Here is a 27,832-nt window from a genome sequence, read left to right on the forward strand (position 1 = left end):
CTATGAAAGGAAGTAAATAGGATTCAAATACTAAGGATTACCTAACGTAAGCTATTATTAGTGAAATAATGTAGACTGACTTTTCGATTGTCATTTTATATAAATTCTTAATTTGTCCTTAATTGACAAGTCTTATTTATATTTCGATTGACTTAACTAGAAATCTATTAAATGAATCTAAGGTTATGATAACAAAATAACAGAACATGAAAGCTTCCAATAAAAAAATCTAAAAATAACAATCATGATGAAATTCAACAAATTTGATTTCAAAGCATTAATTGCTCAGTAAATGAAGCTTTTTCAACATACGTGATATAAAGTCATGACTTGTACAAAATAAACGACATGAAATATACTGCATAGATCTTTTCAATAAAGCTAAACATTTGAATTAAATCATTTTTATAGCTTCGCATAAAGCAAAAAAGAAAAGTTTCATTCCTTCTCATCCCTATTTGGCAAGTCAAACGATATCAGTAGTGCTGAGTTATGCAAATTCCCATAGGAAATTTAATGTCATTTCCTTTTGGAAGCATACTCATAAAAATATAGCTTTCCGTATGTCTTTGCTCACAATATAACATTAAAGAATGAAAAAGCGGAAATTTTTTACGCAATATATCATTAAAATATTGATTTATGATATATGATTAATAGACATTTAGCTTGTAATAGGGCTTGGAATGTGTGCCTAATATTGTACAGAAATATTTTTTCACAACCATTTGTGGGATGAATTGTGTCGTGTGTATTTGATGTTGATGATGATAATGGTTAAAGTATCACAATTTTATAAACTCTGAACATTTTTTTGTGTCTACCAGAGTGACCGCTGACCACTTAATAATATGAATATGTGCTGTTCATGGTGAAGTTGGTAACTTAGAATTTGCAGCCGACTACAAGAAAATGGGGTCTAAAATGTTAAATATTTCAGTAACATTCACCTGTGATGTTTTAATTATCCTTATTAATTATAGAACGTATTAAACAACCGCATAAGCTAATGTGAAATCATCATTAATTTTCACATACAGCACATTATAGAACCATATGTACATCATTAAGCAGACAATTCAATTAATTTTCTGTAAAATTTCGTAACTTCCAAAATTCCATTAATTGATACTATTTGTAAGTATAAACTGGGTATAAGCTATTCTGGAGATGATGTTTGATATGAGGATGATTATTTTATACAATAAAGTAATTGGATTATATAGTAGAATTAATTCTGAGTTTAAGTTATGATCTATTTGTTTACTTTAATTTGAGGATATTAAACTTTACTTTAATAAAGATCATCAGACACAAATGAAGAAGATTCTGCCAAGGAGTTCTAGAGGCTCCGTCAAACTTCATCAATACCAAATGGAAGCCACCTCCGTTTGGTGGCCACATGGCTTCATCATTTGTGTCGCTAGGGATTTAAAAATGTTTTGAGGTAAAATATGTTACGAATTTCGAAATTTAAATCTAAATGCATCTCAAAATTATCATCGAAAACAACAATTACATGGCTTTTAAAATACAAATCAATCAATCTATTATCGCATTAATTTACCTTATTATAGTCTCAAAAAATCGTTTGCGATGCCAATTAAGGAAATCAATAATCGTTCGCACTCACGTAACCATTTACTTTTATTTTTGTTGCGTTATATGTGTCTATTGATACAAAGCCCATTAAAGAAAAACAAATTGTTTTGTGATACTTAAAATAATGGCGATGGATATTGGAGAAATAAATTATTATGTTCGTTAATATGATTTCTTAGGAATTTTATTTGTATTTTGTCTATCATCAAATAAGTATGGCAATGAGATCTTTTATTTTGATGAAAATCTTCAAAAATTGGAAAAAAGCCATTAAGAATCAGTGAAACGTGGCTGTCTCGAGGCAAAAGTAGCTCGCAGATTGACCACCTATTAGTTGATAGGAGGCATGCATCGGATCAAGACATCGTAAATCTGTAAGGAAAGAGGCGTAAGATGTAAGCTATGAAAGGTCTGTTACCGACGCCTTTTCCAAAATGGAAAAGAAGCCAACAAAATCGCACATTAATCAGGAAAATTAAATATTTTTAAAAAAGGAAATTATTACATCCAGAAAAGGTTTAGAAAGCTTCAAAGCTTAAAAATCCATTTTCCGCAATTTTGCCGTTTTGATTCCCTTTTTAGCCACAAAACATTCACACTCTCGACCGTTACACACCCTCGTTAACATAAAAGGATAAAAATATCCTCCTCCTCATTCACTTTTATTGCTTTATCACTACTTATTTATCATATTATGGTGTTTAAATGAAAAAAGAAGTTGGAATTTAGTGAAAAATGTATGTTGAAGCATTAAGGAAAAATTGTCCTTTGGCAAGAATACAACTCAAACGGGTCGTTAAGGAAGATAATAAAATGCCTTAAAGTTTCCATGTATTTGTTTACTTTTGCACATGTTACACAAGGTATAAGAGCGGAAGAGCTGAATTGAGTGTAAAAACCTCTTCTTTCTTTCTTTATTCACATAGACTCCAACATAGTCGCCACATGGTTATTAGTTTTATTATTCTGTATATTGATATTAATCATGCAAAACTGTGAGAAATTTCAATTTTGTGATTTATAATCATACATCAACTAATGTACTTTAATGTACTCATCATTCATTTCATGTGATTATTGATAAATAAATTTGAGATTCACACACTTTCCTCGTATGATTTTTGAAGATATGATTTAAAATATGTGAAATGTTGCAAACAATATAAAAGTCATGCTGATTAGTTATAAGCCGACATTACCAAATGTACAATTTTTTGACTTTGATGATAAAGATAGATTGAAATCTATAATGCCATTTATGTAAGTGATCATATCAACCTTATTAAATTTGAAAATAAATGAAATAAGGTATTAAAATTAGCATTACTGAAACTATGGCTTGTTACGCGATACACACAGTTCATAAACAATTTTGTTCTCATTTTCATAGAATAAAAAACCTACAATTTTTGAACTTTCATGTAATTGTTATCGACATATGTTGGTTTTGCATGTAACATGCATATTCAATGAGATGTAAATATCAATCCTACATTTCAGTTGTATTTTTTGTAATATTGCGAAATTTAACATATAATAAAGCATTTTTTTGATTATACCTTTATATTCGTTCACTTATGTCACATACCATACATGATAAACTTGACATCTTCTTTCGTTTTATTATCGTGCTTAATGGATGACTCTTGTTCATTCATTTGTATGGTTATGCCTTTTTTCATTTACGTTTGACATTTCATCAAGCCTAAGTACTCGTGTAATAAACATCTTTATGCACATCTTCATTATGTAAGTCTCAAGCGAAGACAAATATGACTGCCTTATGCGACACTTAATCTGAAAGGATTCTAGAAGGAGTCGTTCACAAATGACGATCAGCTATCGATACAATAGGGTTGAAACGATTTGATTCTAGTCATTTTACACTTGATTAACTCTTATGTCCTTCTTTTATCAATGGAATAATGAATGGCCATTCAATATTTTTAAAGTTTTCCTGACATGAATACTGAAAGATATCTAAACTGGGATCAAGAATTTAAAGCATATAGCATGGTGATAAAAAAAGATTTAAGAAGTGGCCTTAAAAACGAATCATAAATTGGGTAAAAAGATTTAAATTTCTTATCGACCAAAATTTTTTACCTTTTCCCAATGTTCTTTATGGTTTCATACCTTTTCATTCTCATATCTTTATAAGCCCCGATAGAAATTTTTATGCATGCCTTCATTCATTCATATGTACATCTCACCAGCATTATTGAATACCAAAAAATGTAAGTTCTCCTCACTTTATATGTATGACAATAAAAATTCATATCCTGCTTTTCATTCTCTAAAATTTGCCTTATCTTAGGTTAAATTTCATGTGATAAATAAATCAGAATGAGGAAAATGGACGCACAATGCTCTGCAGTCTTCAAAAAAAAAATCAATTACCTTTTTTTGACCTTCGCTTGAAAAAATAATGTAAAATAAGTCAGATATATAATCTCTACGCTTCCATGATCCAAAAATGCTGAATGTGCATTTTGTATGAATAAATTTTTTAACAGGTAGACAGATAGTGATAGAAAGATTTAGGTGATTCTTCTTGTCATCAAATATTTAAGTTCATATTCAAAGTTCTTCTTCTTATCTTATATTGTTTGCTCACTTAGTCACTTTTACTTGCTCACTTACGTACTCAACAAGAAGAAAAAAAAATAAAGTTTTATGTCATTTATGGCTCACCTACAAAAATTTATCCATTGGGGCTGTTTTTGTCTTTCTCACTCTTTTTCTCCCCTTTACTTTCTTGTCGTAGACAGAAAAATCCTTAAGTTGAATTTTATCAGATTGTTGACAGGTTGAAATAATTTCGAATTGTGGGCGTTATTGAAAAATAATGGATATGCTGTCACCATCAAAATACAGATTTGAAAAAAAAGTAAGAGTTAAAGATTACTCATGTCAGTAATGCTATTGATAACATGAAAACCTAATTCATCGTTGAATTCCATAACCTTATTCTGATAAAATTTCTGTCACATCTGAGAGAAAAAAAATTTTGTATTTCCATTTTGATGAACATGAAAAGAAAATTATTGAGTACCTCCATAGAGCATCCTTTTATATCATGGCACAACGAATGTGTATTTATATGTATTTTTATCACATCTACTTATGTGTATGACATAGAATGAGTGAGTGAGCTTATAAATACACTGAGTGAGTGAGAAAGAAAATGTATCTTTTTATAACCATGAAGAATCAAGCAAAATCCGATTATTTCAGTTTTTTGCTTCATTCTCATTTTATGACAAAAATATGGAAAGTATGGATTATTGAATATTTTTTTAAAGGTGAAAATTTTGCTTTGTAACTTTTTTATGAAGAAATTTTGTAGCTATTGTGTGACAAGTTGCTATATATACAAGCACTTTGCTTTAATTTGTGATTGCTCAGGCTGCAAGATAATGATAGCTATGCTCAAACTTTCGTAATTTCATTTAATCATTTGAATTTTTGAAGCAGAAGAAATACTCGATCGAATAGATCAAGCGACGTTCTAGTTCCTAGTTTACATATTTTAAGTTGAAAACCGTATTTGATATGTTGAATTGGAAGAATTATCCCTGAATAGCTCAAGTCGTCTAATTGATCTAAAATTTGACACCAGTCTATCGTGACTCCGACATGTTATCGGATTTAAATTGTCTCAAGCACAAAGTTATAGCCATGCCTTCCTGGAGCTTGATTTTTGATCGATTAACCATTTTGTACTCTTCAGAATTACACCATAGAATACCGACAGATAGACAAAGTGAAGCAACCAATAGCATCTTATATAAAACACTGAAAATCTGAAATGGCGTCTTGACCAAGAATATAAATCATAGAAATAAAATAAGTATGTATCTCGACCGCTTTTTCTAAGTAATTTCTTTATCAAATCATTTCCCATAATTTTTTTTTCAGACATTTCCATTTCTTCTTATTCTTCGAATAAATTTCATAATAAATATTCATTGATTTCCTTTTCTCTCATTGAATTTTTTCTTTTTACTTTTCTCTCGAATTCAAATGCCTCTGCTTGTATTTCCCATTAATGGATATTAAAAGATGTACTTAAAATTATTTCATGCTTTTCAAAATCGCAAATTCAATAAACTTTTTTCTTATGTATACCGTTTTGATTCTCTTCTCTTTTGTGCGATGAAATTTTGGCAATTTATTCAGAAGTGAACTTAAAGTGTCGATTGATATTTCAATTACTGTAAAGTACTTGATTGTCAAAAGATGTTAAAAATTGAAAGTTAAGCATTTGAGTTCGCAATATCGAATGATTGGTGTTAGAGATAATGAGCTTATTGGACACGATGTCGTAATGCATATGATTGTATTACTAATTCGAGTATTAGACATTTTTGATGATTAGAGAAACTTTTACAAGTTTGGAATATATTAATGACACTTGTTGAATTAATGGGCAAACTGAAATGTGAAAATAAATTGCGTCAAAAAGTTTCATGATTAAATTGAATAATTGTCGGTTCATAACCAAAAGTGAACTTCCCCGAAAAACACCATGTCAGTGTCACATCGGTCTGGTGCCAGAATTTTGAATCGTTTAACCAATTTGTGCTATTTAGGATTTAAGACTTCCAAGAATTATATCAAATATGCATAAACTTCAATCCTTTGTTTACAAAGATTAATCCCAAAAGTCATAAAGAAGTCAAAATTCTCCAGAATGAAATCGGATCAGTGACCTTAATGATTTCTTATTCATAACTATTAAAGTTCCTAAGTGTTTGCTCTTTTAGGTTAAAGTGTCATAAAACTCATTTGATTACCATAATCACATATCTTTCCTAAATTTTACATCTCATTTAGTTTATTGCTTGAAATTTTTAGTATATGTTTATTTTCTGTTGATGTGGCTGAACACCAAACATCTCTATCTTGAGAATAATAGATGAGCATTTATGAATTTCTTGAAAAGTTCAAAATATGCTAAAATTTTACTTGCATTGAAATGGATTGTCAATAAACATACATTCAAGTTTTCATTTGTTTAACCTCATTTAGGGGAAGAATGGGTCAGATGCTAAGTGACATGCTAAGTATGTTAGATCGAGGGTCTAGTAATCTGTTATATGCATCCTCTGAGTTCATACCCTTTCATACTTAACAGTTCATACAATAAATCTTAAAATTGTATAAATCTGATTAAATAGAGTCACACAAGGAATTATCATAAAATCCATCCAAGACAGTAAGATGACCCGAATTCTTCTTACAAGCTTAAATTATTTCACATAAAATTTATTACCAAAAGAAGAAATTTACCAGATACGTAACCTAAAGAAAAACCTTTAAGATCTGTTTCAACAAGCACAAAATTGTTTACTGAAATGGAAAGAAAAAAAAATCTTCAAATAAAAAAGGAAAGAGAAAAGTTTATCAAGAAAAATGAAAAGTTTAATAACTGAAAAAGCAAAGAATAAGTAAAACAGCAAAAGTAAGTGAAAATATTGCACTTTAAAACTTTCTTGAAAGCTTTCCAAGAAGAAAAGAAAAAGGAAATAAAATAAAATGAAAGATGGTAAAATCGAATTCTCCAGTGGGTGCGAGGATTTTTCTTTTGTGAAGTTTGATTGACTTTGAATTTTGGCATAAAATATTTCTTATATAAACTTATAAAAATTTAATATTCCTGAATTTTCGGGTTAAAAGGATTCAAATTCAGTAAAACTTCCCGTCTGGTTTGCAAACAAGAAGAGGGTGCGAATAAAAAAACTTAAAGTGATAGAAAAAAGGAAGAACAGAATAAGAACTTTTTGAAAAAAGAAAAATATGTTCACATCTGGTATCAGTAAAAAGATGACAGAATGAAAAGCAAGTAATAGAAATTTAACGAGTGAAAAAATGAATTTTTTTTCTTACTTCTTATCACACTCCATTAGCACTGACACAATTGCACTTTTTTCCATCCTGTTGAGTGTGCTACACATGAAGTCGAATTCCCATTTCATTTCCATTCTAGTGGGAATCGAAGAATCAAAGCTGCTTAGCAGTTAGTCGGATCTCATTGATAAACAATCACAGTGTGTTACAAAGTCATGCAATAGCATCTTCAATTTAATTCAATGCAATTTCATAATCACTCAAATGTAAGAAAAAGAAAATTTTCTCACACATATTTCATTTCCATACAATTGAACAGAAGTACAGTGGACTTGCTTAACTTATTTTTTCTCTAGGTCAGTTCAATGCTTTTAATGTTATTCAGAAAAACGATGCGATAAATTTTCCAAAAGAGGTCACAGCGTAAGACGTGACATGAAAATGTCGAATCTGAGTGAGCCAAAACGAATGTTGAACTTTTTAAATTAAGACATGAAACTTTGCAATTGGTGATCAAAATATTTAAAAGATCTTTTACAAATGTTTAACGTCAAACTTTAGGGGAGGTAGAACAGAGTTTGAGTAGCTTTTATTGGACTTGTTTGAATCTGTTTGTATGTCACGTTCAAATTCTGGAATCACTTCAACTTCCACTTTTGCATATTTTATAGAGAACCGTTTAAAATATCATAAAAGCATCTAAGAATGGTCTCAAGTGCCAAATTTAACTTTAAATAAATGAAAAGTAAATTTCTTAAAAATTGATCATAATTTCGTAAACCAGAAAATTTAAAATCTCAAATTGAATTAATTCCACAATCTGTCACAAACTGGATCAAATTATTTTAAATTTATTCTCTTTTATTGTTGTCTACTTCACTTAATTTCACGGTCGCTCTGTAATTAAAAAAACAGTTACAAAGTCTGAATGCATTTTCTTTAAAAAAAGACTACATTGTGCTGTCATAATAGATATTGTTAAGTGACACTTCTTATCCGAGATCTCATATAATTTTAAATTGCATCGGAATTGCACTATCTATGACACGATGTGACCGTCGTTGTGTCAAGATTAATTGGATTTTATATCTTGAGAAAAATGTGATTATGATTGTGTGAAGGGATTAATTGAAGAAATTGTTGTCGGTTTCAATATTGAAGTTTGCTGGATAAATCATAAAATCATTTCCACCACTTTAAGTGTAAAATTAAACCAGTGTTTTAAACATAATACTTTATAAGTGTTGGAACTAAACGAAGGGAAAAGCATAAGGATATCTTAAGATGTACATCTTTAATGCATAACGACATTAGTTGGATGTAAAAATGATGAATGAGTGACAATAATACAATGCAAGCATTTCATAAGCGTAAATTTATCTCCAGATTCTTTCGTTGTAAATGAGCAATTTAAATGAAAGATGATAGTGAGTAAGACAATAATAGAATGTTGAGACAAGAATTCTCGTATATCAGCTGAAATTAGTTTTTCACTGAACTTGAAGGAATAAGCCAAGATTACTGAACCTTTTCGTATATAACTATGAGGATAATCGAAAATTAATTGATAGTAATGAAAATGATAGATGATAATAGCGAATAGTTCAAGAATACTTGAGAATTAATGAGAATCACGTGGAAGCATAGACCATTGTAATGATTGGGATAAAAGTAGAGCATTTGATCATTTTTTACTCTTAATGAGAATGGTGGGAAATTAACGAAATTTATTTTTGTGAATTAATTAATCTAAAATACCTAAGAAATTAAGAAGCATCAATCAAGTGCTAAAACTGTAATTTTTTCAATCAATATAAAATTCAAATAATAGTCTTTCACAGATTGATTAAAAGTAATTCAAAAAGCGCTATAAATCAGTTCACCCTTCGCAAGATTTTATATCATTCATAAAATAATAATAAATTATATTAAGGAATCCCACGCAATGTTCTTGTAATTTTATTAAGTGTATGCCAAGTGTATACTTCAAAATATTTCACCCCTCTATTCGCACACACCTAACATTTACAAAGAAAAAACTCAAATTATTCTTGAATGTCACCACGAGTCTTATTCTAACAGATAACTTTGTAAATAGAAAACTAGAAGAAATTTTTCATATCTTGTTTGGAGACTGTACAAGATGCTCGAATATGAATTTTGACGTTTTCTTTGTACAGTACAATTACATCCAGTCTTTTAAAAGTTCATGCATAAAGGAATGAATCAAGGGAAAATATAAGAAATGAAAAGTGAGAATTTTTCTTTCTGTTTTGATGGACGACGGTGAAAAACGATGCTATTTTTTTCTAAAATATAGAAATAAACTTATTCGAATAAGACGAGTAGAAAATGTAATTTATTGCATTATTCAAATTCATCGTCTCTTTTACATTTACATTGACTAAAAAAAGAATGGAAAGGTAACACGACAGGTCCATAGTCATAAATATTTCTCGTTCTTTTCCTGTTGTTATATTTTTTTATATTTCGATTAAAAGTTTATATACATATTTATTATTTTTACACGAAAAATTGTTGTGGATTGTTTGACTTACACTCACACAGAATTTGACACTTTTACTTCCGATTTGAGGTTTAAAACCGAGCGACACCAATGAAGAAGGTTTTGCTACAGAATTTATTAACTTTAAATGACATCCACTTCCTATTGGTAGCAATATGCTTTACGAGGACGGCGTCTATTTGATGTTAATAAAAGAGCTTTAGCAGTGTCTTAAGGAGCTTTTTTCAATTGTGTCGCTCGGACAAAAGCCCGTGCTACCTATTAAAGGAATTTCAAACACGCTTATTTGAATCTCCTAAGTCTGAACATCTAATGTTTCTTTAAGATCTGTGTCAAAAATTAAATCCAAAAAGCTTCTGATACATAGTATACGCCTTACCCTATTATATCCAAATTTTCACCCAAAATTAAATAAGAAAATAATAGAAAAATCCAAAAGGTATAGACCAAAAAGGCAAAAAGAAAATAAATTGAATATTGTGATAAAGTGAAAATTGAGATATTTATTTATGAATTGAATGTAGAGTAAGCATCTTCGTGTTCGAGAAAGACCCTTTCTTGTTTTTCATTCGGATTTTCCTATTTAGCTAACTATTTCGAACATGATTAGATGAAGGTGGAATTAGAAAGAGGAAAGATACGGATAGAAGAGACAAGAGTAGAAAATGAATACTTAAAGTTGTCAAAATATTATGTTTGTGTAAATTAAAGACCAAAATTATTTAAAAGCTTTTTGAGAGCTTTTTTGAAAACAACTATAAATTGATAGAAATATATCCACGTAACTTTATACTTGTTTTGACTACCCAAGCCATATTTAACACAACTAGTAAAATACCAAAACAGTTGTTTCTCATCTAATATAAATGTATTTCCTAGAGGTAAAGAAGGTCCTAATAAGAAAATTTTCTATCCTTTTTCTCAGCAGTTAGAACATAGAATATAGTGGATGAAAAATCGAGGAGCAAACATAAGATTTCGTTCCCAACATAAATATTATTTTCATACCGTACCATACGCATGTAGAGATGCCCAAAAAAAAATAATGCTGATTGTATAATATTTATCCAGTTAGTGAAAATTTTCTTATTTTCCTTTTTTTGCTCATTTCTACTGTTTCTTGCAAATGGATGGAACTAAATGAATATTAGATGGAGGAAAAGAAAAACGAGAAAATTGCTATGATATTTCATAAACCAAATTGCTATAAGAAAAATGTGAAATTTTTCTAAAAATAAGAAAAATATTTTTCATTTTACCTTTCAGAATTCCCATGAAAATAAATTTTGATGGATGGTAAGACGTAAGATAAAATTTTTGAAATGTCCATTTTCATGAGTTTTTTCTTTTGACTTAATTGACTAAATATCATGTTATAGGACTAAATAAATGCCAATTCTATAATATTTTACAGTCAAGTTCTTTTTGAATATCTATAGATGCATGGATCTGGTCCATTAATTTACAGCACTTAATATCTGATTCCCAACTTAAGGTTTAAATTGTAAAACGAAATAAATAGAGCTCGGTCAAGAACTGCAGGTCTACTTTCTTGCATTATAGATGTGCAGGTCTACAGTTTTCGGCTGCACCGTATAGTTCGTCAAAAGCTACAGGTCTTCAATTTTGGACGAACCATAGCCATAATTATCAATTAAATTAAGTCTTCATTGTATTTTAGATTTCAATCAAATATTTAATTCTTAATTTCCGACTCTAAATATGTCAATTTAAATATGATCCACATCATTATTGATAATTATTAACGATTTCATAATATACACTATTATTATAATTTCTATAGTCGCTTACTAAACGTATAATAACTGATTAATGATACCTAAATTGCATAATCATCAACAATCCTATTATATTTGCATAACAAAATACAAATAGAATTTTATGTCCCATTTGTGTAGAGAAACACAAAAGCATTAGCTTGACAAAAAGGAAAATGAAAAGCGCAATGATATTTGTTGTTAAAATATTATCATGGAAAAGTAAATGAATAAATGGAAAATGCGATGTCCACAAATGAAATCATTTAGATTATGATTAATTACATTAAGAACTTTTTCCTCTAAATCTCCGCTTTCTCCATTTCAAGAATTTACTTTTCATCTTAACCGACACTGAAGTTTTCCTCCGAATAGTCAAGAGCCATTCATTACCCTTGTTCTTCGTTGACAAACGAAAATAAGAAAACAAAAAAAAATTCAGAACAAAAATGTGTCAGATGAAATTAAATTACATTATGATCTGTAATGGAATCTCTGCCGACTTAATGTTATATTTTTTTATATCTATAAAAAAGTAAACGGGGAAATTTTGTGCGTGTGTCATATTTCTTGTGTCAAATGTAGCACGGCCTGAAGGAAAAGACACATAAATTTTATAAAGGCTGCTTTGGAAAGCATTCGAGGTCGAAATATCCATTTTCTAATTCTTTTATTCGATTTGTGCTTTGACATTTTTCTTTCTCTTCCTTTTCAATGTTATCTACGTGTGTGGATGTGTCATCCTGTAATTTAAAAAAAATAAGTTGAAGACCAAGCACTCAAAATATTTTTTCTACTTTTAATGGAAGGAATACTTTATTGACTTACTTACAGTTCAGATATTTTGAAACGCTAAAATTGATCATTTTTGACCCTTTTACGCCTACGTAGTTGCAAAGACGTCCGGATATTAAGATAAATCCATCAAATCAGATTAAACAACTTATTTTGCGATAGCAGTTAGCTTGAGATTAACATTTAAGGCAGTAAAATTGTGTCCTTATGTTCGAAATCCTATATCCCAATTCATGATTGATTTTTCAAATTTACATGCATGGAAGGGCGTATTGCAATAGATCGCAAAATTCTAGGGGGTTTTAAAAGATTTTTTTCCAAAACGAGGGTTGACCCTTCCCTCCCATCTTCCTTATATACTCCCCAAAATAAATAAAACGAAATTCCAATAAGAACTCCCTAAAGATTTCTCTGAGTGTGCAGCACTCTGAAAGGAAGTCATCAAAGACAAGAAGTAGGATAAAGGAAAAAGATGGGAATTAAACAGAAAGCAAAAGAACGTTTGTCGTAACTTGCTCAATGGTATTTATTTGGACAATTTAAATAAAATGAAAAGGAAAAATTTCTCGATACTTATAACAGCAAGGAAGGTAAAAACAGACATGATAGATAAAAAAAGGTAAATTGTTGACAACTGAATCGGAAATTAAAATTGATTTGATTGATTACATTTCAAAAGTATAGAATTCAATACAAAGATTTTTATCTACACGCACTTTTCGGTTGAGTTGTTTTTAAAGAGTGAAAATATTTTTTGGAAGTTCTTTAATTCTTTTTTGCTTCTTTTCGGTCGACCTTTCTCTTTAAATGTTATTTGAAAGTTCTTAAATATTTTAACCTTTCTTGATGTTTTTATATAATCCGTTTGTGAACTTTATCAATTTTAAAACGATACGAAATGGAACAAATTTCTTTGAAAGAATTCTGGTCTAAAATCACAAATGACATTAAGGTTCATCAGTATCTATGAATTGTAGTTTATTGACTAAATACTCCCCAGTGGAATTGCATTCACAGAAGGACGTTTCACGCAAGATTAATTTATTCATTTCACAGTTATCGAAACAAATTTTTGTCATTGAATCGAAACTTATTGCTATCAGGGAAAATCAAACTTTTAGATCAACTGAAAAAACATTTATTTTTTCAATATCTGAAATAAACTTGAACTGGAAACAAAAAATGTTCTCATCTCTATAATGTCAATTCTGCCTTTTGGAATAAAAAAATTATTTTACTTAACAATGAAATTCGAAACTTTTTACCAATTGTACGGAAAACTTTTAACATTTGCAAATTTTACATGCGGAGAAACTTTTCGTTCAATTATCAAATAAGTTTGATTTTTAAATATTTTATTGAATTCGAGTGATTTTTATGAATGTGCAATTTTCAATAAAAAAGGAATTTTAACAATTCTAGGTATTTTAAATAGTTTTTAGTGATTTATGATAGGTTATTGCATTATTAGTCAGTTAACATTTGACAATGATTGAAAAATATTGAAAATACATAAAATGATTTATTCAATTTTCTTAGAATCAATAAATCTACATTTACATCCATTTACATTAATGACACCATGTCAATTTAACAGCACAAATGATAGGTTAAAAGATTTATCAAAATTGAATCAAATTACACTAAATTGAATTTTCTCTGTATTTTTAATTCAGTTTATTCAATTGAAGCTCGTTTTTACACCCTCTACTGTATATAAGCTCAAACCAAATGTATTTAGATTATAATAACGTAGTCCAAATTTTGGTTATCCCGCGACACACCTAAGTGGTAAGCCTTGATCGATACTGCATATAGGATAAGGTTCATGGTTGGTTCAAGGCATGTTCAGAAAGATTGAATTGATTGAATTACTTAAGTGATAAAATACTGATTAAATCCAATATTACAAGTCTTTTGTTCTTGAGTACTTAACATAGAACTTTCAGTTGCTTGCCAAACTCTATGGTATTTACACTTAAATGTACGAAATTTACATTTCATGTGTGTTCCTGTACTTGTCTTTAATAATAGAATAGCTTTCATGCGAAAAACTTCCACCTTTCATTCTATTTTCCTCATGAGTGAAATTTGCATTAAGAGACAATCCTGTGACAGATTCCATTTATATTTTGTTTAAAGCAATTTTAAAAGATGACAGAGAGAAAATTTGTTTATCGTTTTCCTACATTTAGAATATGTGCTTACAGCAGCTCTCAGGTTCAATAGTTTTCCAAAGTGAAGCATTAAGTAAAAAAAATATTTTCACAATTTACTGTCTTTTCTAAACGCTTGTGATGAATACGTTTTACTACTTTATTATTCTGTCCATCTAGGTACTTACCCATTCGATATTAAATCGATAATCTATTTATTCTTGCTCCTTCATTATCAATTCGACTTGATTTGAAATTCATGAGCCAATGCGAAAAGAAAATTATACGGAAGATTTTCCGATAGAACACAGCTTGAAAGATCTAAAGTTTTTATACTTTAATTGTGTAGGTTTGTAAATAATTCACACCTACATTGGAGAAGGTTTTCCAAATATATCTTTTGTAGATTAAATATTTTTGTAAGGTGATTTCTGTTTATTAAGGAAAATTGTTGCTGCATTTTCAATATTTATAAATGTGAAGATTATAACTTAATATATATTTTAAGGAACGAGAGGTCTCAGCTAGCTAAAATTACATTTTGGAAAGTTGTTCCGGGGTGACAAAAATGAGTCCATTTGGTATTGACAAAAGAGCTTTGGTGGAACATTAAAAGTTACATATCAGTGCTTTTTTCATCCACATCACAACTGAAAAACATCTTCATTCGATCTATGTGAAATAAATTTTTAAATACTCGTGTCTAAACCTTGAATTTTATTGAAACATTTTTCCCAAATACAATGATCTTTTACGTCAATATCGGAAGTTTAATTGCTATTTCAATTTTCTCCCTTAAATTGTCGATTGTTCAATCACATCCGTTATTTCTCATACATGTAATCAAGCAGAAAGTGCAAATCACAACAGCAATTCAGTAGGAAAGTGAAAATAATGCAAGTGAAAAATCACATAAAATATTTATCATGAAAAACCCGTAGGAAATGAAGAAAAAAATGCACGTTATATCTAATGCACTACAATTTTCAACAGTGGATAAATTAAATTTAAATATTTTCTTCTCTTTTTTTTTGTTTTTTGTTTTCTCGTTTAAATTGCTCGGATGTTTTTAATGTTAAACTTTTTTTTGTTTGCGAATGATTGCGTGAGTTGTGAAAAGTGATTCAGGCGTTTTATTAAATTTGCATTTTAAAATCAATTGTTATAAATCCAAATGCAATTAAATGACATCTAAGTACAATTGCATGATTATATGATTTCCCTTTATCTTTACTAAGCATCTCTAAAATGTGCTATACTGGCTCACCAACTGTATATTATCACAAATATTATTTTATCAAATTTATGTTAATATTTTTGTTTGTGTGGTCCTGTGTAAGCTCATTTCAATAGACTCGTGACAAAATCACAAATAAATGTCCATTTATTACTCATCCCATGTCAAAAATCCATAGCAGCAATTCTCACGAGAAAACAAAAACCTTTTATAAATTTCCAATTTTCTACAAACCTACCGCCATTATCGATGCTTTTGTGTTTTGTTTGCATTATTCTCGCTTATTTGTTGAACTCATGAGTCATGGCTTTTTTATTATCAGCATCATTATCGTTGAGGCTTGGTTTTTTTTTCTTTTCTTTATTACATTTTCCCGGGTGATGGAGAGAAAAATCATTTTCTCGCTGTAATAAAATATTAATTTTTTAGCAAATAATGAGAGTTCCTTTAATGATGGTTGGGGCTAAAATTGATGAAACTGTTTTATGATTTTTTTATGTTGTCAAGAAAATTTTTTCCATATGAAAATTTAAATGCCAATTAAAAGTAATTAATTAATGAGAATTTATTACATTTTAATTATTATGAGCTTTGCTGTATTGGTTTCGGGTTTAATTTCTTTTATGAAGGTGTTAAAAAGCGTTAACGATTTTATCATGCATTAAAAGTCATGCTGACTTCTCATCATTATGATTTCATAATTCATGTTAATGAACTTGACTACAACGTCAATTTATGTCAAATACATAAAAATCTAAAGAATTCGTAAATTATTTAGATTGTTTCAAGTTTTGTCATTAAGGACCCGAGCGACACATATGAAGAAAGTTCCGCCGCAAAGCTGTAAAATCCAATTGGCTGCCAAACTTAGAAGCTTCCGTTTGGTGTTAATAAAAGAGCTTTGGCGAAATATTGTTCGGAGTAGAACCATTTCCATTTTAATGAAAATCATATCCTTCATCAAACTCAAATTTACAGCGAAAATTCATTAAAAATAGAACACCTTTTTACTGTTGAATTTGAACTAATCAAAATAAATTGACACATTCCTTATTCTCGTTAGAAAGAGGTAAAACAGATTTTTTTCCCTTTTTTGCTGACAAGTGTCAAATTGTTGAAAAAAAAAATGTTTTTAACGAACTTTGCTTTTTTCTCGTATTGCTCGTATTTCTGCACGAGGGACTTTTAATTCCTCAAAAATGTTCTCTTTCTAAACAGTACTGAATGATAAGACTTTTGTACATTATGACAACATTTTTGCGAATGTTTGCATTAAAATACCAGATTAGAAGTGAAGAACATTTGTATATTTTTGAGCTCTTACACTAGGAATTTTAAATTTAAAGGATTTGTTTTATAACAACCAAAATATTGTTGTTTTTTTTAATTTACAACTTATATTTCTATGTTTATAATAACAGAATATTTCTCATTTTTAGATGAAATCTAATTTCATTGCCATATTCTTTCTGTGTATGTAGCTCGAAAGCAGACTTAACATACATTTCAAGAAAATGTAATAAATAATCACTGCCATATGGCATCCACATGGAGGCGACCTCTGTTTGGTGTTAATAAAAGAGCTATTAGTTCGTGGTTTTAAATTTGTGTGGTTCGGGAAGAAAAGTAATGGATTTACTTTGTAATGTCAAAAATCAACTTTTTAATACACCTCCCTCTACCCTCCAAAACAATCTTTTATTCATTTAATACCTACAACTATTAAAAGATCATAAAGTTTTGCAGTAAAAACAACTAAAATGTCAACAAGTCAATAAAAAAAACTTTGTAAATACTCAAATAGCTAGAACATTTCGAGAGAAAAAAACAATTTCAAGAGTTTTATAAAACTTTATGTGAATTATTATAAAAACTAAGGATTATAAAATTCATTATTTACATATATGAACAAAGTTGCAAATCCCGTACTAGACTTCCATAATTTTCATTTAAATGTAAAAATAAGGAAAAAATTGCAAACATAAATCGTGTCCATGTTGACAGTAATTCAATTTCTGTGACATGCAATGTAGCATATTCTACGTCTAATAGTCATTTAATTGGAAATATGTATATTCTATATTCATTCATTCATTTTACTACAATTTCTGTCCTATTTTTGCTCTATGTTTCATCAACAGTCAGTTATCTTATTGTTTTTATGAGATGGCACCAAGTGCTACACAGGCCGAACATCAACATTCAACTATGACAACAGCAACAATCACGACCACAAGTGTAAGCAATGATCCATGGTGTCAGCCAAATCAACAACAGAAGGAGAATCAACGACCGCCCGTCTTTTACCCAGAAGATTATATATTAGCATTGAGGAAGTTTAGTAAATTTGGGAGTAACAATAATAGCAGTAACAGCAATGCCAATAAATCAATCTACGACACAATTGATGATGCAAAAAATTTGAAATCAAATACGACAAATGGCCACAATAACAAATCTCGTACATTACCGTTGTCCAAAACTTCAGATTATAAGTAAGTATAATTTCCGTAAATATCGATTTTTTATCGCTTTTTTCATTTCCTTCTGTTTTTGAGAAATTTCTTTGTGATATTTTTGTGCGATTTGAGAAAAATTGATCTTGACTATGCAATCTTGTCCCCCTGGAAAGTACATGGCGTAGAAATGACTGAAGATGCCGCTTTAAGTCAATTTGAATCTAGTCTGAGACTGGATTTCACCGAACTAGAGGAACTAGAGTCTCAATGACCTGAGGTCAGCTATTCAGCCATTGCCTCGACGTGTACCTTCAGGGCACAGCGACATTAAAACGTTTTGACACTTTAAAAATGTAACTTAACGTAAAGCAATAAACTTTAAATCACACAAATTTATCATAAGGAATTAACGTTCTTTCAAACCATTTTTCTATTCCAAAAAAACTGGGAATGAAAAGTTGTTTTCTGCTGATGATTTGTTGAACTTATTTCTTCGTATTCTCTTTTTCATTTCTCTTTTATTTCATTTCAACAAAATAAATAAAAAATTATGCTTCATCGTAAACTACACAAAAATACATAAACAAACAAAAAATCAGAAGCCCAGTTGCGCCAGCTGATACCGAAATGACGTTAAAGCAATTCGTATCGATCACGGAACTTTTGACGAAATTGAGGGCAGATTTGAAGCAATCATTTCAGAGGTAAGTTGTATGAAATCATTATTCATTATTGCTTTATTGTCTAACTTGTCCATACTGTTCCATTGACCCTGCTGATTCATTTCCAGCAAAATAGCTGCCAATAAAAAAAATCTACAGACATAACATAGTGATTTTACAAAAATAATGATTGTATATAAGATGAATGAATTGTAATTGGAGATGTTGGAAAAAAACGCACTTCTCGGTGATTTATTGTATCTTGAAGCAATGCTAGTTGCTGAGTTATGTAGGAAGTCGTTCAAAAATGAAAATTGTTGAACTATTTAATATGATGTTTTAGAAGAATAAAAAGCAAAATCGTGGTTTATAAAAAATTTGGAATTTTTGGTCAGAAAGTCGTTGCTAATTACTGTTTCATAGACACTCCTCAGAGTAAGCTAAGAGCAATGCTCGCGAGCATTGAACTAGTATATTTAAGTAGAACAAGCATGTTCTTTGCCTGTTAGGGTTTAATACCATTAGGAGTCGTATTAAAAATCATTAATTCAAATATTAATCAATTAAAAGTTTGGTACTAATTTTTAAATTTTTTTAAAGTTAAAATCTTTTGTTTAAATTAACAAGTTACCCCAAATCAATCCCAATTAAATGTTTTGTCCTCGTTCACCATTGCAAATGTAATGAACAAATGTAAAGGTATTAATTTGCAGTAAATTAGAGCAGGTTGATAATTCAATGTTGAAATTCAATTACGCATAGTTAAATTTGATTTATGCTGAATTTATACAATCACCTATAGATGCTTGATAAATTTCAATATTTTCACAATATTTTTGCAATCAAATAAAATCCTTTAACAGGATTTTCAAATTAATTTTTAAACTGACCGAAGCGATATAAATCCATTATTCAATTATCATTGATTGGTGTATTGATTAACTGTTTACTGTTGTGCTTAACAATCGAATGACAAGCTTATCACCGGCTTTTATTTTGTGACTTTCTAAGAAGTGTATACAAAATGTTGAATAACATTAAAGCAGCATCTTAAAGCATCATTTTGATGGAGAAACAAAAATCAATATTTAGAGACATACTGAAAGCTTTTCACTGCTTTTAATAGTAACAGTTTCGTGAGTAATTATGTAATTTACAAGTCAGACTTCAACTACTTTCTATCACATTATTTTTGACAAAATTTTTACGCACTCACGTAATGATAATTTATTCCGGAAACTTATATGACGTGATTATTTCGCTAATCGTTGATGTTTTCATTCTGACCTTTCTAACATTCAGCATTGCTAATGAAGTAATTTACTTTTTCGATAATAAGAGTTGTTTTTTTCAGTCAGATTAATTTACTTTCACTTAAATCATCAAAAAGCTTGTAGATGAAGTTAATGAAGTAATTTCTTCTTGTGTAGTATCATCCGTTAAAATTTAACCATGCCATTTAACATTTAATTCGTTCAAGTTCCATCATAATTTTTATGCTGTAAAATCTTAATAATGCATTTCAATTTACATTCGTAATTGATTCAATTATTACAAGCTTTTAAGAAATAGTAAACGAAAATGGATATTTTTTCACTTTCTATGATGATTTAAATGTTGAAAAGTATCAAGTGATTAACTGGAGAGATTATGCTTGCTATGGGATTCATATAGATTATCAGCTTGTTACTAACTTGACTGTGAGAGAGTGAAAATGTTTGCTAAATTTCTGATTAAACTGTTGGTCGCACGAATCTTTAAAAACACTTAGAAATCTCATTCTCAGAATTTAAAATTTTTAATTTGTGATTTTTTCAATAAACCTAGAAGTATAATCTGTGGTTTTATATTAATTTATATTATCAACACAATTTAATTTCCTATTTAAACTTTCTTATAGATTTCAAGTGTAATTTAATTTAATCTGTAATTGAATGTCAATGAGATCCTTCTATAAATTTTCAATTTAGCTTCCAACTTTTCAACAGAAAATTTTAAACACATTTCATCGTCATGTCAAGTTTAATTTGAAATTTTACTGTAAGTAAGTTCGATAACAAGAAAAGTTTTTTTTCTTCTATTTGCGTTTTCATAATTTTTTTTTATCGAATTAAAGCAATGCTTGAGTTGGGTTTAGATGAATAATTTATTGATTATCTCATCTCATTGAGTGTTTAAAGGTTTTTTTTGCTTATTTATTATTAAAATTATCGCCAATAATGAGAATTTTTCAATCGTTAATTTAATAATGAGCATCATCTATATTTCAATAAATATTTGAAAAAATCTTGAGGACCCCTAAAATTTCTTATTTAAAAATGTATAAGCTCTTTAATTTGCTCATTAAAGATTAACGAAACTAACAGTTCTGTTGACTTTCCTGTCTACTTACATTTATGAAATGCAACCTTTTAGCTTTTGCTTACATTCTTGTTCTAGTTATTGTATTATCTTAGTCAACAAGCAGAGGTGGAGCCTGAAAATTTTATTAAAGGGATGCCAACCGGTATTTTTCTTTCAATTTTGATCTTTTTAAAGTAGAGCTAATAATCGACTCAGATTTCATATGGAAAAGTTGATTCGACTGCACACAAAATCCGAATCAACTTTGAGCTCTGATTTATAGACATGTATCACATACATTTACTAGTTTTTCCAATGACCCCTTAGCTACACTCCTGGACGACATTACAGAGTGTATGTATGAACATGCAAGTTCCTTTGTAGGGTGGAAAGCTAAAAGTAGCAACAATACTTATAAAATTTCAAGAGTTCTGTTGCTTTACTCCACTTGTTAATTGTCTCATTTAATTATTATCTTTGTTGTCTAATTTTCTCTTTATTCTGTAAATAATAATAAGGTGGAAATGAGCATTCACAGCTTCGTTCATTGTAATTCCGTTTGATATAAAGCAGCTTTATTTGACAGGATATATTAGTCTGTAATTTAAAAATTGTTTGAAATTTTTGGAGCAGACATTTTCGGAATGGCAACAAGCCTTTATGAATATTTCAATGTAGCTTCCTATTGACCTCAATTACATGAAATGGATATATTTATTTTATTTATTAAATATTTATTTATTGACATGTAATAAAAGTAATTAAATTATTTCATTACAAACTTGCAGCAGCCATAAATTAAATTTTAATTCAGTATTAAATCTACACCTACTTTTTTCATAGAATTATTAATTATTTAGTAAATGTTGGGGGCTATGTGTGTTTACAAATCATTTACTTCATGCTTGAAAAAGTCAAATCCTAGATAATCAACAAGCTCATCCATTTAATACAGGCAAACCACAAATTTATTGATAATTAATGTAATCGATTTGGTAATCGTATGGATTTATTATCAAAGCTGCGAATAGCCACAATCATGGAAAGCTATGTTTAATTGATACCGATTAAAGTATCAATGCAACATGGATAATTGATAATAATCTCCAATCATTAACTGTATTGCTTATAAATTATTTCGATATTTTCGAAATACGAGTGCAACTGACGAACAATTTTATTGGATATTCTCTTTAAATTTGCGCTCATCCAACTTTAAAGCATAAAATTTAAAACATTGTATCTTCTAGACGATTCAATCTTAAAGTCTCGAAACAATGGTTAGTCTGTCATTAAAGATGTTGCAATTATGTTGTCTTTACCTTTTTATTACCGATTATGTAAAATCCATTAAATTGATAAAATTTGTCAAATCTTGTAACTACTGTAATTGAGACAAGCTTTCTCTTCTTTTTGCATTAAAATGCTCAATATGTGGGTTTCATAACAACGTTAAAATTCGTCAAAAATTACTTTAACAATAACAAACAATTTTATTACGAACTGAAATAAAACGAACTTTTTATTTACCTAAAGTAGTGGCAAATATCGTTATAAAAATATGGTAGAAAAGAAAACGATGATTGAAGTTGTGCAATATAACGAAGGAAATGAGGCTGAAGACTTCAAATCACTTTAAATTTGTTTATTTGTTATTTCCAAAAAACATAACGAAATTATGAAGACATTCCTCTTTTAATGGAACCATAAAATGCAGTCATTTGATAACTAGTTTGTTTGACTTTCGACAGTTTTAATTTAACAACTTTTTAAATAATTTTAAAGTGAAGTCGAAGTCCGAGCAGCTCAAGTCAATATTTCCATACAAAATCCGAATCGACTTTTTGATCTAGAAGTGAATTGTTGATTTTTACTTTAAATTTGAAAGTTATAGGTATCATCATTTCGATGAGTGTATAAAAATACTCAATTAAACCTCAAAAACACATAAAATAACAGTTTCCCATATCAAATTATTGAACACATTATTTTTCCTATGAATTATATTCACATCTTTCTCTTTTATGGTTATCACATAATAATCGACTATTCATCAATTATTATCTCACTTAATGGATTGCTATTGTGCATTTATGATTGACACCATACCAAATAGATTTTTTAGTATTATAAATTAAGAACAATGGACATCAAAAATGTCATTATCGGTGAATGAAAGTTTGAATGTTTATGGATCGTCGGCCATTCAATCATTTTACATTAATTTGGGAGATTTTTGATTTACATAAAATGCCAAATTAAGAATTATGAGTGGTCGTTCGGAAAATTATGTAACGCTAAGGGAGGCAGCAGACTTAAAACTTAGATACAGACTTAGAAATGTTATTTTTGATTTTATAATAGGGCTTTACGGTGAAGGCCTCAAATTAATTTCCGAGCGTTCTTTGATTAAATTAACAAATTTGAATGCTTTTAAATTACGAAAATTTTACTTTGATGACAAAATAGTTTTTCAATTCTACAAATTCTATTCTAAATTGCATAATATTCTTTGATAAAATCGCATAGATAACAATTTTTAATTCACATGTGCACAAAATGCGATACAACATAAATTTCAATTGCATTTCAACAAACATTTTTTATTACATGCAATTTTATCACACCAGTGTGTGAAAGTTAAATGAAGAGAACCAATAAATAAACGATTGACTCAACTTGTTGAATATGTGCTTTGCGACATATTGAACTAAACTTTTAAATACACATTTGCGTTTACGTGCAACAGTTTCGTGCATTGAAACATCTTTTATTAACAGCTTCTGTTCAAATATTTTGAAAACTCGTTAAATTATTTGATTTCGGGATGTGATACAGGCTCTTAAATTAATTAAAAAACTTTATTTCTTTTAATCTTTCGAAATCAGAAATTTATATCTTCAAATTCTTCTTAAATTTTGGATTTACTTTCACTTATCAAAATTAATACTTTTTTACCGATAAATTTTATTTGAATAAAGCCTAAAGATTCATTTGATGTATCCTATCTTCACCAATTATACTCACAATTTGCAACAGCTGGTAGATAAGATAAAAAAAAAAAATATAATTTTTAATGCTGGCTTTCCATTAGTGCACCCATCGTGTCTATAATTTAATATTCTTTATGGAAAATTGAAAAAATTTGAATCAATAATTTAATAACTGTTAGCTTCATATACCGCTACATCGTTACTTTATTCTCTGTAATGTAAAGTCATTCCATCATCTTTCAATAATTCTCGCTCTATATTTAATAAAAAAAAATTATACCCGACTCGTTCATCTTTTAAAGTTATTAAATTATGATTGCTTGTTACGAGGATTTTTCTAGTTGCTTCCGATTAAATTTTGAGTGCAGTTTCCTCATTCATAATAAGTTGTCATAGTTTTTTTCCTCCTGCATTTCCAATGTCATACATATGTAACAGTCGTTTCGATTTATGAATTTTATTCCATTTCAGTTATTGCATGAGCTTAAAAAAGTTTTTAAGATTTGTTGAGCTATAGATTATTTCTGACATTCTTGTTAAATTTAAAATAAAACTGGGTCGTTTATAATTTACGTCCATTACGTCCATGTTGGACATCAATTATGAACGATTCCAAACAGCAAAATTTATATTTGAAATAAAATTCTAATTCAATATATTTTTCTCTATTTCCATGCCATACGTGAATTATTGCTGAATACGACGATACTCCATGCAAATATTTATCAGCTTCGTACAAGAATTCGTTGCAAATCCAATGGATGGTGTAAGTTTATTGCTTGAAGTCTTACGTGGTATTCAACTCAGCCAAAATACAATTACCGGAAGTAGTACTCTAAACTCACAAAATATGGATATGCGGAATAATCAATCATATCAGCGCAGAGCACTGTTGGATGAACTTACATGCTTGTAAGTATAATAGAAAAATAAACTTTACATTTCACAATATCCCTTCATCATATTTATATTTTGATGTCATGTCGTTTGCTATCACGTGACACAGTGGGAGAATTTCACATAAATTGAAAGCTGCTGTGTTAAATTCCTTTGATTGATTCTGTGATTTTTGAGTTAAATGATGTCTGTTCAGATTTTTATCAATGTCTAAAGGTATATACTTAGAAATTGTTTGAATCTCTTTTCCTAAAAATCAAGCTTAATATAAACCGAAGAATCTATACAAAGGCAAAGGTTTACATTCTTTAGAAATATCTTAAAAATCACAAACACTGCATGTCATGTGCATGCCTTTGGCATCAATTTAAAAATCACCCCTTGGGTTTATCTATCCTTCATCTCAGTCAACATCAATGCAATTGAAGTTTTTATTCAATTTACAAATAACTATCAACACTTTTCCCTTGTCAAAGCTTGCAAATGATAGATAGTGATGAATGTGATGATGATGATGATGTTAATTAAAAAGGACGGAAAGTGTAGAAAAACTGTATCTAATTTTATTTTTCTCTTTTCCTATTTCAGGCAGTGTTTAAGCATATGTTGTTCCCGCACGACTGATGCTTCAATACGACTTGGCAATACACCAGTCGGATTACTACCCCTTGCTTGTTCAGCTACAAATACAGGAATTCGTGCAAGAATATTAGCCCTTCAATTACTTACAACTGCATGTGATCCAAATATTCTTGGTGATCATGTTCCTAAGGCATCGTATTATGGACATCAGGCAGTATCTGAATCATTAACAACGTTAAGACTTCGATGTGCAGAACCAGTAAGGTTTCGCCTTTTGATTGGAATATTAAACAGTGGTGGTGGAAGTGGAGAATTGCAATATGTTGGAATCAAGTTCATTAATACATTTTTAGAAAGTTCAGATTCAATTCAGACAAGACTTTACCTGCAGGCAGAATTATATCAGGCTGGACTTGATCCACCTCAAATGTCAAAACTTATTTCGTCGACATCACCATGGCTGCAAAAGCTTCAAGATGAGATTAAACATTGGGAATCAATAAAAATTGATGTTGAAGTTCTTCAAAAACAAGTCCGTAATGCTGAACAATGCCGCAGTAAAATGGTCATTCTCGAGAGAAAAGTGGAGATGTTACAAGAAGAGAAAAATGTTTTTACATCTATTGAAAGGCGATTACAAGAAAAATGTGCGGATTTACAGCGAGAATTGATGCAATTGAAGAAGAGTAATTCGACAACGTCCACACTTGAAAAGCCTGTAGCACTTCCACGACAGACACTCGCAAATGGACAAAAATCACATCCTTCAACCACAGAAAATGAAGATGAAGGTATCAGTTCAAGTGAAACAGGACAATCATCAAGCCCCGTGCCTATGGAATATAAAGCAAATAACAAAATGGTTATAAAGAATGATGACTACGATGAATCAAATACAACAATTGACGATGTAATTGAGGAACTGACAAACATTGTGAATGATGCGGAACGTGAAATTATAGAAAATGGAATACATAAGCCATTGATGAAGTCACGATCTGAGGATGTACTAGCGACATCAGGAGTAACAAATGAATATGACAGTATGATAATACCCAGTAATTTATTACCACAGCCACCATCAAAGAAAGCTAATAAGTCTTTGATTCATATACTTGGACCGCAACATGATGTAGAAGGATCAGATTACGATTACTATATACAAAATGTACAGCAACCACTCAATAATCATGAGGATGAGCGTAAAAATGAAGAATCACATTCACTTATCTATGAAAATGAGTATGAACTTGACAGCAATCAGAAAAATCATCCAGATATTGTCAGTACAATACCTTACAATGGCAATAATAGACAAAAAGGAACAGACGACAATAATCGACATCTCTTGAATGTTATAATGGATGCACGAGAAAAAGAACAACAATCATATCATCACGTAAATAACCGTGCACACTCGTTAGAACGTGACATTTTTCCACCTCAACAGTTCAATGGAGTATTTTTTATGTCCGACATGAACCCAATGACACCAGCCACAAAATTCTCATCAAAACCTGATATTATGGCTGCTTTAGGGAAACAACGTTCATCAAAAAACTACGGTGTCAATTCAATGGTTGATGTGGTTATGACATCAACAACAACAATAAATCATGATCAGCAAATAGCCTATCACCAACAAGTAAAACCAAGACAAATATTCCTGCCTTCTATTGATAAATTTTCATCGCCACAAAATGTAACATTTAATAATTTTAAATTTAAAAATACAAACGTTAATCCTGCACTCTTTTTTGACCATCAGCATCAACAGCATTTGAGGATGCAATCTCACAACGGGCCTAAGGTTACTGACTTAATATCGGGATTATATTAAATATTTCGTTGAAGCTTTTTTGTTTATCACATGCATTAATGCTTCAATTATATTCAGGAGCAGACTTTATACATATTTTAAAATTATTAATATTTTAGTTTTCCTGCA

At 29.5% G+C, this 27,832-nt stretch overlaps 1 protein-coding gene across 2 annotated transcripts; it reads left to right on the forward strand.

Annotated features, from left to right (window-relative positions):
• On the forward strand, nt 1–27,832 carry LOC139097391 (uncharacterized). Of its 2 annotated transcripts, XM_070649214.1 has the most exons (6): nt 1–46; nt 18,090–18,443; nt 19,007–19,111; nt 25,135–25,317; nt 25,891–27,586; nt 27,653–27,832. In XM_070649214.1, exons 2-6 carry the CDS (start codon nt 18,115–18,117, stop codon nt 27,722–27,724), a joined length of 2,385 nt encoding a protein of 794 aa, XP_070505315.1. In that variant the 5' UTR covers nt 1–46; nt 18,090–18,114; the 3' UTR covers nt 27,725–27,832. The 2 variants fall into 2 exon arrangements, with proteins under 2 accessions (XP_070505315.1, XP_070505314.1); XM_070649213.1 differs by having other exon boundaries at nt 25,891–27,832.

The sequence above is a fragment of the Chironomus tepperi genome, unplaced genomic scaffold (genome assembly GCF_022539635.2).
Source record: "Chironomus tepperi strain 1889 unplaced genomic scaffold, CSIRO-AGI_Ctep_v1 contig_421, whole genome shotgun sequence".
Taxonomy (NCBI): domain Eukaryota; kingdom Metazoa; phylum Arthropoda; class Insecta; order Diptera; family Chironomidae; genus Chironomus; species Chironomus tepperi.